Genomic DNA, 18155 nt, shown 5'->3' on the forward strand with positions numbered 1-18155 from the left:
GCATTTCCAATGGAATTTGAGATGTCACCACCTACTCAAAGGTGAAAGGTAAGACAGAATCGCGGAAGTGAGCATTTCCACATGCAAGGAGTAGCTGGGTCTTTTTCTGGGGAACAACATGTCTATGGTAAGCAGAAACGTAGTCATTTTTAAATTTTATTTGTGCAGTATCTAACCCAAAGTCATCTGTCAACGTGTTACTGATACCTTCCAGGTGTTAATACCTGAATCTACTGTGCATTTCTTTTCAAAAGTTTTTTTGTTGCAGTTATCTGTTTATGAAGCTACTGCATGTAGCTTAGTGTAGAAATACATTTTCACTGTGGCACATAGGATTGACTTTGTCATAGTGAGATGTTTCTTTTGTGTCAAGGTATTCATCCTATTTTCAGTCGGATATAAATATTTTTAACACATGGCACAATGTGATGTGCAAGTATTTTCTTTGGCATAAGCTAAGTTATTATATACATATTGTCTGTATATGGATTTTTGTATATATTTTTTAGCTATCCTTCTGGGTACCAGAAGTCCTCACAAGGATTGTAAAACAAGGAAAATTTGAACAAGTGGGGACATTTTGTCGGTTCCCACATTAAACAAAAATGCTATGTTAGGTATAGGGGTTGGGCTTAGGGTTATGGTTAGGTTTAGGGAAAATAGGATTTTGGATGGGAATCAATTCTTTGGTCCCCACAAAGATACCAATACAAAAAAAAAATGTATTTTCTTTTCTTAAGGCTGAATTTGAAAAGGCTGCCGATGAGGTGAGGAGGCTGACGGTACAACCTAGCTACGCTGAACTAGCAGTAGTATATGGTTTGTACAAGCAGGCGACACTCGGCAACGTCAATACGAGTGAGTCATTCTGTTCAACCTGTTCTACAGGCTGCACCTCAAAGCCAAATCCCTGATTATTGCCGAATCTTACATGTACCACTAAGCATCAATATATAATTACATATAGTGCATTCGGAAAGTATTCAGACCCCTTGACATTTTGTTACTTTAGCCTTATTCTAAAATGGATTAAATAAAACATTTTCCGTATTCATCGACCTTGCTAAGGCTTTCGGCTCTGTCAATCACAACATTCTTATTGGCAGATTCAACAGCCTTGGCTTCTCAAATGATTGCCTCGCTTGGTTCACCAACTACTTCTCCGATAGAGTTCAGTTTGTGAAATCGGAGGGCCTGTTGTCCGGACCTCTGGCAGTCTCTATGGGGGTGCAACAGAGTTCAAATCTCGGGCCGACTCTTCTCTGTATACATCAATGATGTTGCTCTCGCTGCTGGTGATTCTTTGATCCACCTCTACGCAGACGACACCATTCTGTATACCTCTGGCCCTTCGTTGGACACTGTGTTAACTAACCTCCAGATGAGCTTCAATGCCATACAACTCTCCGTCCGTGGCCTCCAACTGCTCTTAAATGCAAGTAAAACTAAATGCATGCTCTTCAACCGATCGCTGCCCGCCCGTCCAGCATCACTACTCTGGACGGTTCTGACTTAGAATATGTGGACAACTACAAATACCTAGGTGTCTGGTTAGACTGTAAACTCTCCTTCCAGACTCACATTAAACATCTCCAATCCAAAATTAAACCTATTTCCCAACAAAGCATCCTTCGCTCATGCTGCCAAACATACCCTCGTAAAACTGACCATCCTACCGATCCTCGACTTCGGCGATGTCATTTACAAAATAGCCTCCAACACTCTACTCAACAAAATGGATGCAGTCTATCACATTGCCATCCGTTTTGTCACCAAAGCCCCATATACTACCCACCACTGCGACCTGTATGCTCTTGTGGGCTGGTCCTCGCTTCATACTCGTCGCCAAACCCACTGGCTCCAGGTCATCTACAAGTCTCTGCTAGGTAAAGCCCCACCTTATCTCAGCTCACTGGTAACCATAGCAGCACCCACCCGTAGCACGCGCTCCAGCAGGTATATCTCACTGGTCACCCCCAAAGCCAATTCTTCCTTTGGCCGCCTCTCCTTCCAGTTCTCTGCTGCCAATGACTGGAACGAACTGCAAAAATCTCTAAAGCTGGAGACTCTTACCTTCCTCACTAGCTTTAAGCACCAGCTGTCAGAGCAGCTCACAGATCACTGCACCTGTACATAGCTCATCTGTAAATAGCCCATCCAACTACCTCATCCCCATACTCTATTTATTTATTTATCTTGCTCCTTTGCACCCCAGTATCTCAACTTGCACATTCATCTTCTGCACATCCTACCATTCCAGTGTTTTAATTGCTATATTGTAATTACTTTGCCACCATGGCCTATTTATTGCCTTACCTCTTATCCTACCTCATTTGCACATGCTGTATATAGATTTTTCTACTGTATTATTGATTGTATGTTTGTTTATTCCATGTGTAACTCTGTATGTGTCGAACTGCTTTGCTTTATCTTCGCCAGGTCGCAGTTGCAAATGAGAACTTGTTCTCAACTAGCCTACCTGGTTAAATATAGGTGAAATATATATATTTTTATCAATCTACACACACTACCCCATAATGACAAAGCGAAAACAGGTTTTTAGAAATTGTTGCAAATGTACTAAAAATTTTAAAAATATGTTATTTACATAAGTATTCAGACCCTTTCATCCTCTGTGGGGACAAACCCGACTCAATCGTTCCGCCCTCATCTTCTGGACTTCTCTCCGTGCTGTTTGTTGCTACTTTGCTATCTGCCAAAATGTTCGGTTTTGACTTTTAATACATTTACCAATTTCTTTGTTTTTTTCCTCGTTCAACTTTTTCACCCCGGAAGCTTTATCTGGACATGGTTCTACAGGACCTCCACCAGCCGAAAAAGCAAAGTAGTTAACTTAACATTGCCATCTAATTGCGGTCTCTGTACTCATAATATACAGGAGAACTATCGCCTTATGGTGAGGATAGCCGTGTTGCAAGCACAGCTTCAGATGCAGTCGTTAGGCAAGTGCAATTTAAGTGTAGGAAAGGATGAACAGCATCTGTGCCTCCAGTTTAGTACAGATAGTAGTATAAATCCCCCGCACAGTCCCCGCATCCAGACAATTTTCTCAAAGCTTCTGGAAAGAAATGCTGTCGGCATGTTCAACCGCTTGTCTCCATTAAGCAACTAGTCTGAGGCCGAGCCTTCTCAGGTTTCTCCTCCACCCGTTACGGGGTCTGAGCCGCCGATGCCTCCCACCATTAGCTGACTAATTGAAAACGCTAGTCATTGGCGACCACATTACCTGCAATATTAGACTTAAAAAGAATCATCCAGCAATCATACACTGTTTACCAGGGGGCACGGCTACCGACGTAAAGGCTAATATGAAGATGGTGCTGGCTAAGGCTAAAACTGGCGAGTGTAGAGATTATAGGGATTTTGTTATCCACGTCGGCACCCACAATGTTAGGATGAAACAGTCAGAGGTCACCAAGAGCAACATAGCTTGTAAATCAGCTAGAAAGATGTCGGCATCGAGTAATTGTCTCTGGCCCCCTCCCATTTAGCGGGAGTGATGAGCTCTACAGCAATCTCTCACAACTCAATCGCTGTTTGAAAACTTTTTTCTGCCCCTCCCAAAAGATAGAATTTGTAGATAACTGGCCCTCTTTCTGGGACTCACGCACAAATAGGACCAAGCCTGGCCTGCTGAGGAGTGACAGACTCCATCCTAGCTGGAGGGGTGCTCTCATCTTATCCCTCAACTTAGAGAGGGTTCTAACTCCTCTAGCTCCACAATGAGTTGGGTGCAGGCAGCCAGCTTAGTGGAGTCTGCCTCTAGCACAGTCAGTGTAGTCAGCTCAGCTATCCCCATTAAGACCGTGTCTGTGCCTCGACCTAGGTTGAGCAAAACAAAACATGGCGGTGTTCACCTTAGCAATCTCACTGGAATAAAGACCTCCTCCATTCCTGTCATTATCGAAAGAGATTGTGAGATCTCACATCTCAAAATAGGGCAACTTAATGTTAGATCCCTCACTTCCAAGGCAGTTAGTCAATGAACTAATCACGGATCATAATCTTGATGCCATTGGCCTGACTGAAACATGGCTCAAGCCTGATGAATTTACTGTGTTAAATGAGGCCTCTCCTCCTGGTTACACAAGTGACCATATCCCCCGCGCATCCCGCAAAGGTGGAGGTGTTGCTAACATTTATGAGAGCAAATTTCAATTTGCAACAACAAAAATGACACCGTTTTCATCTTTTGAGCTTCTAGTCATGAAATCTATGCAGCCTACTCAATCACTTTTTATAGCTACTGTTTACAGGCCTCCTGGGACGTATACAGCATTCCTCACTGAGGTCCCTGAATTCCTATCGGACCTTGTAGTCATGGCAGATAATATTCACTTTTTTGGTGACTTTAATATTCACGTGGAAAAGTCCACAGACCCAGTCCAAAAGGATTTCGGAGCCATCATCGACTCAGTGGGTTTTGTCCAACATGTCTCCGGACCTACTCATTGCCACAGTCGTACTCTGGATCTAGCTTTGTACAATTGGAATGGAAATGGCGCTCCACCAAACTGGAAGTCTTCCAACTAGCTTAGAAAGACCGTACCGTGCAATATCAAAGAGCCCTCACTGCTGCTCGATCATCCTATTTTTCCAACCTAATTGAGGAGAATAAGAACAATCCCCCCAAAAATGTGATACTGTTGCAAAGCTAACTAAAAAGCAACATTCAACAAGAGAGGATAGCTTTCACTTCAGCATTGATAAATTCATGAACTTCTTCGATGAAAAGATCATGATCATTAGAAAGCAAATTACAGACTCCACTTTGAATCTGCGTATTGCTCCAAAGCTCAGTTGTCCTGAGTTTGCACAGATCTGCCAGGACCTAGGACCAAGGGCCTCTAAACCTTCCAGCTGCCGACTGGACCCTATTCCAACTAAACTACTGAAAGAGCTACTTCCTGTGCTTGGCCCTCCTATGTTGAACATAATAAACGGCTCCCTATCCACTGGATGTGTACCAAACTCACTAAAAGTGACGGAAATCAAGCTTTTCTTGAAAAAGCCAAACCTTGACCCAGAAAATGTAAATAACCATCTGCCTATATCGAATCTCCCATTCCTCTAAAAAATGTTTGTGAAAAAGCTGTTGCACAGCAACTCACTGCCTTCCCGAAGAAAAATGATGTATACGAATTGCTTCAGTCTGGTTTTAGACCCCATAAATTACCTTTTTTAATGGCATCAGACCAAAGCTCTGCATGTCCTCATGCTCCTAGACTTTAGTGCTGCTTTTGACACTATTGATCACCAGATTCTTTTGGAGAGATTAGAAACCCTAATTGGTCTACACGGACACGTTCTTGCCTGGTTTGGATCTTATCTATCGGACAGATATCAGTTCGTCTCTGTGGATGGTTTGTCCTCTGACAAATCAATTGTAAGTTTCAGGGTTCCTCAAGGTAAAATTTTAGGATCACTATTGTTTTCACTATATATTCTACCTCTTGGTTATGTCTTTCAGAAACACAATGTCAACTTTCACTGCTATGCGGACGACACACAGCTGTCCATTTTGATGAAACATGGTGAATCCCCAAAATTGCCTACCCTGGAAGCCTGTTTCAGACATAAGGAAGTGGAGGGCGGGATATTTTTTACTTTTAAATTCAGACATTTAAGTCATTTAGCAGACGCTCTTATCCAGAGCGACTTACAAATTGGTGCATTCACCTTATGATATCCAGTGGAACAACCACTTTACAATAGTGCATCTAACTCTTTTAAGGGGGGGGGGGGTTAGAAGGATTACTTTATCCTATCCTAGATATTCCTTAAAGAGGTGGGGTTTCGGGTGTCTCCGGAAGGTGGTGATTGACTCCGCTGACCTGGCGTCGTGAGGGAGTTTGTTCCACCATTGGGGTGCCAGAGCAGCGAACAGTTTTGACTGGGCTGAGCGGGAACTGTACTTCCTCAGATGCTAGTTCTACAGATGCTAGTTCTAGGTCCCAAGAAACAGATCTGCTGTTGGATCTGACAATTATTCTTGAAGGTTGTCCAGTCGTCACAAATAAAACTGTGAAGGACTTCGGCATTACTCTGGATCTCTCTTTTGACGAACATATCAATAATATTTCAAGGACAGCTTTTTTCTATCTTCGTAACATTGCAAAAATCTAACTTTTTGTCCAAAACTGATGCAGAAAAGCTAATCCATGCTTTTGTCACTTCTATATTATTTTACTGCAATACTCTACTCTCCGGCTACCTGGATAAAGCACTAAATAAACTTCAGTTAGTGCTAAATACGGCTGCTAGAATCCTGATTAGAAACAAATTGTGATCATATTACTCCAGTGTTAGCCTCTCTACATTGGCTTCCTGTTAAGGCTAGGGCTGATTTCAAGGTTTTACTGCTAACCTACAAAGCATTACATGGGCTTGCTCCTACCTATCTCTCCGATTTGGTCTTGCCATACATATGTACGCTACGGTCACAAGACACGGGTCTCCTTATTGTCCCTAGAATTTCTAAGCAAACAGCTGGAGGCAGGGCTTTCTCCTATTGAGCTCCATTTTTATGGAATGATCTGCTTATCCATGTGAGATGCATTCTCGGTCTCGACCTTTAAGTCCTTACTGAAGACTCATCTCTTCAGTAGGTCCTATGATTGAGTGTAGTCTGGCCAGAGGTGCGAAGGTGAACGGCAAGGCACTGGACCAACGAACTGCCCTTGCTGTCTCTGCCTGGCCGGCTCCCCCTTCTCAACTGGGATTCTCTGCCTCTGACCCTATTGCTATTCCATGCCGTCCCTAGGAGGAGTGCGTCACTTGAGTGGGTTGAGTCACAGACGTTATCTTCCGGTCCGGTTTTGCGCCCCCTTGGGCTCGTGCGGTGGAGGAGATCTTCGTGGGCTATACTCAGCCTTGTCTCAGGGTAGTAAGTTGGTGGTCTGTTGATATCCCTCTAGTGGTGTGGGGGCTGTGCTTTAGCAAAGTGAGTGGGGTTATATCCTGCCTGGTTGACCCTGTCCGGGGGTATCGCCGGGCGGGGGTCCAGTGTCCCCCGACCCACCCCTGTCTCAGTCTCCATTATCTATGCTACAATAGTCTATGTGCCGTGGGGCTAGGGTCAGTCTGTTATATCTGGTGTAATTCTTCTGTCTTATCTGGTGTCCTGTGTGAATTAAAAAATGCTCCCTCTAAATCTCTCTCACCATCTCTCCCCTCCCGGAGGACCTGAGCCCTAGGATCATACCTCAGGACTACCTGGCCTGATGACTCCTGGCTGTCCCCAGTCCACCTGGTCGTGCTGCTGCTCAAGTTTCAACTGTTCTGCCTGCGGCTATGGAACGCTGACCTGTTCACCGGACGTGCTACCTTGTCCCGGAACTGCTGTTTTCGACTCACTCTCTCTAGCGCACCTGCTGTCTCGACCTCTGAATGCTCGACAATGAAAAGCCAACTGACATTTACTCCTGAGGTACTGACCTACAACCAATGTGATTATTATTTTACCCTGCTGGTCATCTATGAACATCTTGAAGAACAATCTGGCCTTAAATGGCCGTGTACTCTTATAATCTCCACCCGGCACAGCCAGAAGAGGACTGGCCCCCCCTCAGAGCCTAGGTTCATCCTAGGTTCCTTCTTTTTATAGAGTTTAGGCTGGGTTTCTGTATAGCACTTTGTGACATCTGCTGATGAAGAAAGGGCTTTATAAATACATTTGATTGCTATGAGACTTGAAATTGAGCTCAGGTGTATCCTGTTTCCATTGATCATCCTTGAGATTTTTCTACAACCGGATTGGGGTCCACCTGTGGTAAATTCAATTGATTGGACATGATTTGGAAAGGCACACACCTGTCTATATAATGTCCCACAGTTGACCGTGCATGTCAGAGCAAAAACCAAGGCATGAGGTTGAAGGAATTGTCCGTAGCGTGCCGAGACAGGATGGTGAATAAGGACAGGTCTGGAGAAGGGTACCAAAAAAACTATGCAGCACTGAAGGTCCAGAACACAGTTGCCTATATCAATCTTAAATGGAAGAAGTTTGGAACCACCAACACTCTTCCAAGAGTTGGCCACCCGGCCAAACTGAGAAATCGGGGGAGAAGGGCCTTGGTCAGGGAGGTGACCAAGAATTTGATGGTCACTCTGAATGAGCTCCAGAGTTCCTCTATGGAGATTGGAGAACCTTCCAGAAGGACAACCATCTCTGCAGCACTCCACCAATCAGGTCTTTATGGTAGAGTGGCCAGACGGAAGCCACTTCTCAGTAAAAGGCACATGACAGCCCATTTGGAGTTTGGCCCATTTGGTATGACGCCATCTTGTAGCGTCATACCCAAGAAGATTTGAAGCTGTAATCACTGCCAAAGGTGCTTCAACAAAGAACTGAGTAAAGGGTCTGAGTACTTATGTAAATGTCATATTTCTGTTTTTGTTTTTTTATATAAATTTGAAAGAATTTCTAAACCTGATTTTGCTTTGTCATTATGGGGTACTGTGTGTAGATTGTTGAGGAAAAGCAACAATTGAATCCATTTAAGAATACGTCTGTAATGTAACAAAATGTCAAGGTCTGAATACTTTCCGAATATACTGTACTTAGAACTTATAAGTATGGCCAAGAGTTTTGGGGTGCTTTGAGGCACTATTCTTTTACTGATATATCCAGCATTGTCCACTAGTGCTGCTGCAGGTAGGAAATGTTCTGCAATTGACACAAGCTGTCTCCACTTAATAAATATGTCTGGTTGGCGTGGGGATCGCTTAAGCCAGGGGAGGTGTAGCTCTGTGAATCTTAATCGCACAAAGTCTATTATTTGGCAGGGAATACTATTTGTACTCCCCACTTTTCTCAAACTGATCCTCTCCAACGGACTGGGAAGTTGTAGCAAAAAAAAGTAAATTAAGGGCAGTTAAAGGGGAGAGTCATTGAAACCAACCATGAAAATGTATTGAAGTGAATTCGGGGAGTAGCCCCGACCAGGACTCGAACCCGGATCCAGGGACTGTCAAGCCAACGCCTTAACTGTACGCTCTTGGCGTAACGGTTCATGTGTTGGCTTGACATTCACAGGTTCAAGTCTCGTTTGGGGCTACCCCCGAAGTTTGCTACAACATATAGTACTTCCATGGTTGGTTTCATTAACTCTCCTTTAAACTGCCCCTAACTGACAACTTTGGAGTCCGTTGGGGAGGATCAGTTTGAGAAAAGTGAGGTTTAGAATCACTGATCTACAAACAGTATTCCCTGCCAAATAATATATTTTGTGCGATTTAAGATTAGCAGAGCTACGCATCCCCTGACTTAGGCAATGCCCCTGCCAAACACACATATGGATAATTGGAGACAGCTTGTGTCAATTACAGAATATTTCCTAGGATTTCCTAGCTGCAGCAGTGCTTTTATAGTGTCTTATTACAAGGCTTATAAATTTGTCTCGGATGTGCTTTTCTCAAGAGTTACGAAATGTATTGACTTATCAATTGTTTAGCTGCCTTTTTTGTCTGTGAGTAAACCGTTTAAAACCATTCAGGGATTGACATGAAGAGTTGCCCTATTTCCTGCGGCAAGTGACATGAACAGTTGCACCAGTTGAGGATGGTGAGGTTGCCCCATTGGGCAGGTGATTTAAGAAGTGAAAACAACCAAATTGCAAAGAATTCCAGCAAGCCTGAAACTGATCTTTGTGAAAGACAGACATTGTATGGCAGTCGGGCAAGTTGAGCCTGCTCTGAGAATGTATTTACTGATAACAACCTTATTTTTCAGATTCCTCCCCTGTGTATGTGGAAGGCAAGCAATATATGGCACTTCTGCATGTAAATATACTGAACAAAAAAAATGTATGCAACATGTAAAGTGTTGGTCCCATGTTTCATGAGCTGAAATAAAAGATCCCGGAAATGTTCCGTATGCACAAAAAGCTTATTTCTCCCAAATGTTGGGCACAAATTTGTTTACGTCCCTGTTAGTGAGCATTTCTCCTTTGCCAAGATAATCCATCCACCTGACAGGTGTGGCAGATCAAGAAGCTGATTAAACAGCATGATCATTACATAGGTGCACCTTGTGCTGGGGACAAAAGACCACTCTAAAATGTTTTGTCCCTCAAGTTTTTACTGAATGTGCAATTGGCATGATGACTGCGGGAATGTACACCAGAGTTGTTGCCAGAGAATTGATTCTTCATTTCTCTATCATAAGCCGTCTCCAACGTCGTTTTAGAGAATTTGTCCGTACGTCCAACTGGTCTGACAACCGCATACCACGTGTAACCACGCCAGCCCAGGACCTCCACATCTTGCTTCTTCACAAGCAGGATGGTCTGAGACAAGCCACCCGGACAGCTGATGAAACTGGGTTTGCACAACCAAAGAATTCTGCACAAATTGTTAGAAACCATCTCAGGGAAGCTCATCTGTGTGCCAGTCGTCCTATGGGCAGGCATAAGCTACGGAGAACGAACACAATTGTATTTTATCGATGGCAATTTGAATGCAGATATACCGTGACGATATCCTGAGCCCCATTGTCGTGCCATTTGTCCGCTGTCATCACGTTTCATCATAGTAATGCGCGGCCCCATGTCGCAAGGATCTGTACACAATTCCTGGAAGCTGAAAATGTCCCAGTTCATGGCCTGCATACTCACCAGACACGTCACCCATTGAGCATGTTTGGGACGCTCTGGATGGACGTGTACGACAGCGTGTTCCAGTTCCCGCCATAATACAGCAACTTAGCACAGCCATTGAAGGCAAGTCGGACAACATTCCACAGTCAACTGCCTGATCAACTCTGGGAAGATGTGTCGGGCTGCATGAGGCAAATGGTGGTCACACCAGATACTGACTGGTTTTCTGATCCACGCCCCTACTTTTTTTTAAAGGTATCTGTAACCAACAGATGCATATCTGTATTCCCAGTCATGTGAAATCCATAGATTAGGACCTAATGAATTTATTTTCAATTTCAATGATTTTCTTACATGAACTGTAAGTCAGTAAATTCTTAGAAATTGTTGCTTTTTACATTTTTATTCAGTGCAGCTTATTTTTTTACATTAACAATCAAGTGATCATAATCTTCAGGTAACCAAAAAAGACTCCCGACTTGTCCGATGGGCAAGTGTCTTTCAGACTGCCAATACCTGCCAGTTAAAGCAATATTTTTTGTTGTAAGAGTAACTTTAAGATGTATGCGTTGTGTCCACAGAGCGTCCGGGAATATTTGACTTCCAAGGAAAATCTAAATGGGATGGTTGGAAAGCACAGGAAGGTAAGTATTTTGGACAATCTATTATTCTGCTTTTCCACTCTCTCTGTTTTGAATGTAACACAAATCTTCAATGTGTCCTGTTTCTATTTTCAATCCTATAGGAAAGTCCAAAGAAGATGCCATAAAAGAATATATTGCCTTTGTGGAAGAAATGAAAGCAAAGTACCCAATGTAGAGGTTATCTTAAGGATATTAGTGCACATTTTTCTTTGAAGAACCATTTTATAATTAAGGAATAAGGCCCGAGGGGGTGTGGTATATGGCCTCCACTTTGCGTCGTGCCTAAGAACAGCCCTTAGCCGTGGTATATTGGCCATATACCACAAATCCCAGAGGTCCCTTATTGCTATTATAAACTGGTTACCAATGTAATTAGAACAGTAAAAATAAATGTTTTGACATACCCGTGGTATAAGGTCTGATATACCCATGTCTGTCAGCCAATCAGCATTCAGGACTCGAACCACCCAGTTTATAATGAAGTTACAATGAACAAGAAGACGAGGGACCAAATCTGACATTTACATGGGTAAAGTGTTGAGACAACCAAGATCACAGTTTTAGACCACTCACCAGCAATTTGTTGTTATCCTGTTGGAAAAAGTGCAGCCCTTGATCTTGGTATTTTTCAGAAAATGTCAAATTTTTTGAAAATACAGTACATTGATGCAAAAGAACAGTAAATTATGTTTCTTAAAAGATCTGTCTTCAAAGTATAATAAAAAGTAAGAATTTTCAATCATGTTGATAAATTCTCTGGACAAAAGGCTGGTCATAACCAGACCTCTTTCCAGGATTTCTCTTTCACATGTTGATGATGAAGATCTGAGTCCTACTTCCGCTTTTTGAATATGTTCCCGTTTCTTAGGATTTCCACTGAACCCAAATGTCTTAGATCTTCAGGCCCAGTCCACTGTCCATAGTCCTAGAAATGTTGCTTGAGCTTGAGGGAATGGCACAAAATCACAGTACAGTGCTGTTTCCCATGCCATGTCCAAGTCTTCAAGAGTGGCCAAGTGATTCTGTGGACCATTCCTCAAGTTCAAGAAAGTTCCAGAACTTAAGTTAATTTGATGTCTTGAGAGAGTCATCTGTGTAAGCGTTTTTTAACCGGTATGTCTAGGAGATCACCAGTGATTTTGTGGGTTGAGAGGGGGGTCAAAGGTCATGCCAGGCTGGCCGGTCCGGAACAGGGAAGCAAGGAGACCTGGGTAAGGGGAGAGACGCTTTGGCTCATGGAACCATGCTGTCTGGGCTCCCCGTGTAGATGCTGCTTCAGCCTCCACCTGCGCCATCTCCTCTGTACCTCGTACTGTACCTGTGTTTGGAGGGGATGGGGATGGATATGGTGTATGATCGACACTAGTTAATCAGGGCTGCTGCATAATATTAGCAATAGCACATTTATACCACTTATTTCAACTTACATAATAGTTTAGAGAAATGGGACAAAAACTTACCTCCCCATTTAGAAAACAGTAAAGAACAGCAACTCCAAAGCCCTGGAAAGGAAGAAAGGGGGATTTAGACATCAAATAGTATTCCCGCAAAGTAAAAAATAAAATAAAAAAGTCAAAATTACCTGTGTTGATGCAAGAGCCAGCTCAACAAAGGTCCATATTTTGTAAGTTAAACCACTGACTTTGATGGGTAAGAAGGCAAAGAGGATGTAGTACAAACCAAAGAGGGTCACCAAAAGAAAAGTCGATTTGGTAAGTCTCCTGAAAATATCCAAGGAAAATATGCCATTTTACAATACACAAAAGACACAAATCAATACTGTACTGTACACATGTTTTGAGAGATTTCATTAGTTTGCCGTTGTGCTGGTCTTTCAGGTTTGACTGGGCAACGCTTACAGAAAGTTAGCACAGGTACTGTAACACTCGTAAGCAATTAAGTTATTTATTATTTTAGCCTACAGAATAAACATCCTTGAAATCCTTTGGTATTAGTACAGTATGGCCATGTTGACAACTCACTTGTATTGGCTGAATTCATTTCCATGCATGTCTGGCATCCGCAGTTTCCCCACCAGAATTCTTATGATACTCAGAAAAAATACCAAATTAATCTGCAATGAAATGGCAACAAATGATTACCGTATGGAGTGAAACTAATATTTACATTATCAGTTATATAAAAAACGAATTGTATGTCACATACACCGGATACAATGGGTGGAGACTTACAGTGAAAATGCTTGCTTACGAGCCTTTCCAACAATGCAGTAAAAAATATTATAATACAAGAATGAAGCTACAGTGCATTTGGAAAGTATTCAGAACCCTTGACTTTTTTTTTAACGTTACAGCCTTACTAAAATTGATTAAATAGATTTTTCCCCCCTCATCAATCTACACCCTATAATGACAAACCAAAAACAGGTTTTAGAAATGTATAAAAATATTCACTGATCACATTTACGTAGGTATTCAGACCCTTTACTCAGTACTTTGTTGAAGCACCTTTGGCAGTGATTACAGCCTCGAGTCTTCTAGGGTATGATGCTACAAGCTTGGCTCACCTATATTTGGGGAGTTTCTCCCATTCTTCTCTGCAGATACTCCTGCACTGTCTTGGCTGTGTGCTTAAGGTTGTTGTCTTGTTGGAAGGTGAACCTTCGCCAATGTCTGAAGTCCTGAGCGCTCTGGAGCAGGTTTTCATCAAGGATGTCTCTGTACTTTGCTTCATTCATCTTTCCCTCGATCCTGACTAGTCTCCCAGTCGCTGACGCTGAAAACATCCCCACAGCATGATGCTGCCACCACCATGCTTCCCCGTAGGAATGGCACCAGGTTTCCTCCAGGCGTGACACTTGGCATTCAGGCCAAAGAGTTCAATCTTGTTTCCCATGGTCTGAGAGTCTTTTGGCAAACTCCAAGCGGGCTGTCATGCGCTTTTTACTTAGGAGTGGCTTCCGTCTGGCCACTCTACCATAAAGGCCTGATTGGTGGAGTGCTGCAGAGATGGTTGTCCTTCTGGAAGGTTCTCCCATCTCCACAGAGGACCTCTGGAGCTCTGTCAGAGTGACCATCGGGTTTTTGGTCACCTACCTGACCAAGTCCCTTCTCCCCCAATTGCTCAGTTTGGCCGGGTGGCCAGCTCTAGGAAGTATTGGTGGTTCCAAACTTCTTCCATTTCAGAATGAAGGAGGCCATTGTGTTCTTGGGGACCTTCAATGCCGCAGAAACTTGTTTGTACCCTTCCCCAGATCTGTGCCTCGACACAACCCTGTCTCTGAGCTCTACGGACAATTCCTTCGACCTCATTGTGTGTAGATTGATGAGAAAAATGTATTTTATCTATTTTAGAATAAGGCTGTAATGTGGAAAAAGTCAAGGTGTCTGAATAATTTCCAAATGCACTGTAGCAGGGAGTACCAGATCAATGTGCAGGGGTATGAGGCACAGTATTTGAGGTAGATATGTACACGAAGGCAGGGTAGTGATTAGGCATCAGGATACATAATAATAAAAGTCAAATAAAGCACAGAGTAGCAGCATATGAGGGTGTATGGTTTTTCTTGTGTACAAAACATTAATAATAAGGGATCATAGCTTTCACCTCGACGGTCTGTCATGGAGACAGACCGTCGAGGTGAAAGCTATGATCCCTTATTCATGTCACTTGTTAAATCCACTCCAATCAGTGTAGATGAAGGGGAGGAGACAATGGATTAAGTATGTGTGCCATTCAGAGGGTGAATGGGCAAGACAAAAGATTTAGGTACCTTTGAATGGGGAGTGGTAGTAGGTGCCAGGTGCACCGGTTTGAATGTGTCAAGAAATTTAAGCTGCGGGGTTTTTCATGCTCAACAGTTTCCTTTGTGTATCAAGAATGCTCCACCACTCAAAGGACATCCAGCCAACTTGACACAACTGTGGGAAGCATTGGAGTCAACGTGGGCCAGCATCCCTGTGGAATGCTTTCGACACCTTGTAGTCCATGCCCCGATGAATTGAGGCTGTTCTGAGGGCAAAAAAGGGGGGTGGTTCAACTCAATATTAGGAAAGTGTTCCTAATGTTTTGTACACTTGGTGTGTGTGTATGTGTATATACAGTACCAGTCAAAAGTTTGGACACCTACTCTTTCAAGGGTTTTTCTTTATTTTACTATTTTCTACATTGTAGAATAATAGTGAAGACATCAAAACTATGAAATAACACATATGGAATCATGTAGAAACCAAAATGGTGTTAAACAAATCAAAATCTATTTTAGATTTTACATTCTTCGAAGTAGCCACCCTTTGTCTTGATGACAGCTTTGCACACTCTTGGCATTCTCTCAACCAGCTTCATGAGGTAGTCACCTTGAATGCATTTCAATTAACAGGTGTGCCTTGTTAAAAGTTAATTTGTGGAATTTCTTTACTTCTTAATGCGTTTGAGCCAATCAGTTGTGTTGTGACAAGTTAGGGGTGGTATACAGAAGATAGCCCTATTTGGTAAAAGACAAAGTCCATATTATGGCAAGAACAGCTCAAATAAGCAAAAAGAAATGACATCTTTAAGGTCAGTCAATCAGAAAATTTCTAAAACTTTGAACGTTTCTTCAAGTGCAGTCACGAAAACCATCAAGCTCTATGATGAAACTGGCTCTCATGAGGACCACCACTGGAAAGGAAGACCCAGAGTTACCTCTGCTGCAGAGGGTAAGTTCATTAGAGTTAGCTTCACCTCAGATTGCAGCCCAAATAAATGCTTCACAGAGTTCAAGTAACAGATACATCTCAACATCAACTGGTCAGAGGAGACTGCATGAGTCAGGCCTTCATGGTTGAATTGCTGCAAAGAAACCATTACTAAAGGACACCAATAAGAAGAGACTTGCTTCGGTCAAGAAACACGAGTAATGGACATCAGACCGGTGGAAATCTGTCCTTTGGTCTGATGAGTCCAAATTTGAGGTTTTTGTTTCCAACTGCCGTGTCTTTGTGAGATGCAGAGTAGGTGAACAGATTATCTCTGCATGTGTGGTTCCCACCGTGAAGCATGGAGGAGGTGGTGTGATGGTGCTTTGCTGGTGACACTGTCAGTGATTTATTTAGAATTCAAGTCACACTTAACCAGCATGGCTACCACAGCATTCTGCAGCGATATGCCTCTCATCTGGTTTGTGCTTAGTGGCACTGTCATTTGTTTTTCAACAGGACAATAACCCAACACACCTCCAAGCTGTGTAAGGGCTATTTGACCAAGGAGTGATGGAGTGCTGCATCAGATGACCTGGCCTCCACAATCACCCAACCTCAACCCAATTGAGATGGTTTGGGATGAGTTGGACGACAGAGTAAAGAAAAAGCAGCCAACAAGTGCTCAGCATATGTGGGAACTCCTTCTAGACTGTTGGAAAAGCATTCCATGTGAAGCTGGTTGAGAGAATGCCAAGAGTGTGCAAAGCTGTCATGAAGGCAAAGGGTGGCTACTTTGAAGAATCTAAAATATATTTAGATTTGTTTAACATTTTTTTTGTTACTACATGTGTGTTTTCATAGTTTTTATGTCTTCACTATTATTCTACAATACAGAAAATAGTAAAAAATACAAACTGAATGAGTCAACACAGAAAATAGTAAAAATAAAGAAAAACTGAATGAGTCAGTGGAAGATAGGGTCATTGCACATAGTTAATTAAATGGTTACCCGGACTATTTATGGCTATTTAGCAGTCTTATGGCTTCGGGTAGAAGCTGTCTGTCGGGGAGATGATGCTCCGGTACCACTTGCTGGACTGTACTAGAGTGAACAGTGAACTTTGGTGGGTGTCTTTAGCAATTTTTCGGGCCTTCCTCTGACACTGCCTGATATGGAGGTCCTGGGGCCGTGTTGTGCCGAAAATCTCCCCCCTGACAGAACACCCCCCCCCCCCCCCCCTTCTAATTTCCTTAATTTTGTGGCTAGAGGCAAAAAAATTCTGTGGCACACAAGAGTCAAATACTTTCTATAGAACAAACTTCACGTCAGGATAGGCAACCGAAATGAATAATGAATGTATGTGTGTTATATTAAACATAGAGGAACCGAAATGAATAATGAATGTATGTGTGTTATATTAAACATAGAGGAGGGAATTAAATGTTGGCAAGCAATAAACATTTCAGAACAACTATGGCTGAATTATTATCCTTACACTTTCAAAAACACTAGTCGAATAAGACATGGGAGAGATGACGAATTTTGGCAAAGAGATTTATTTATAGACTAATACAAATCAGTAGCGGATTTAGGTACGGACGACATGGGCCGCCCTGGGCGGCATAGGGCGCCCCCGTGTGCGGGCGCTGAAGGGGGGGTTCGCCCAGGGCGCCATACAAGCTACAACTGCCACATACACTTGAAACAAATAGCCTAACCGAAAACTGCAGACAAAAATGCTTTCTGCTACTAAGATCAGTGAAATGTAGTCTAAACTGACAACGGAGTGCAGAGCAGAAATCTCAACTAGCAAGCAACTCGCAGCAATGAAGAACACGAAGGTGGGGAGAATTCTGGAAGGGGGGAGATTTTCGGCACAACGCCGGATTCACAAAACATGACTTACAAAAAAACGTAAGAGGTTTGTTAAAAGAAGTTCATAACATAGTATGTGAAATTCCTCAAAATGTTCTTTGGAATTCATTGTTTTCTTAGGAACTTCGTGAATATCTTTCATAAGAACTTCGTAAATATCTTACGTGGCATTGACATTAGTGACATGCTTGAAACCAGTAAATAAGCCCATGTGACAGGGATAAGATTTGGCCCACTATAATAGTGTTGATATTCACATTTTAATACATTTATTTATTTGCGTTATGTCTAGTTGTTGTTGTTGTTGTTGGCTCACGAACGCGTTATGCACAAAAACAAACGTCCTTTTTTTCACACATTATAGCCATCAGACTAG

At 42.7% G+C, this 18155-nt stretch overlaps 2 protein-coding genes across 2 annotated transcripts in view; one reads left to right on the plus strand and one right to left on the minus strand.

The window, feature by feature from the left end:
• On the plus strand, positions 1-12002 carry LOC139532240 (acyl-CoA-binding protein-like). The gene is made up of 4 exons (XM_071329615.1): positions 1-127; positions 741-858; positions 11201-11263; positions 11365-12002. The coding sequence occupies exons 1-4, from the start codon at positions 119-121 to the stop codon at positions 11436-11438; spliced, it is 264 nt and encodes an 87-aa protein (XP_071185716.1). The 5' UTR covers positions 1-118; the 3' UTR covers positions 11439-12002.
• LOC139532941 (secretin receptor-like) overlaps positions 11363-18155 on the minus strand; it is a 17301-nt gene continuing 10508 nt past the window's right edge. Inside the window, exons 10-13 of the mRNA XM_071331091.1 lie at positions 13246-13337; positions 12846-12984; positions 12724-12765; positions 11363-12581 (exon numbers count right to left, since the gene is read on the minus strand). Coding sequence (XP_071187192.1) covers positions 12429-12581; positions 12724-12765; positions 12846-12984; positions 13246-13337 — 426 coding nt within the window. The 3' untranslated portion in view covers positions 11363-12428. The remainder of the gene's footprint in view (positions 12582-12723; positions 12766-12845; positions 12985-13245; positions 13338-18155) is intronic.

The sequence above is a fragment of the Salvelinus alpinus genome, chromosome 10 (genome assembly GCF_045679555.1).
Source record: "Salvelinus alpinus chromosome 10, SLU_Salpinus.1, whole genome shotgun sequence".
Classification (NCBI taxonomy): Eukaryota; Metazoa; Chordata; class Actinopteri; order Salmoniformes; family Salmonidae; genus Salvelinus; species Salvelinus alpinus.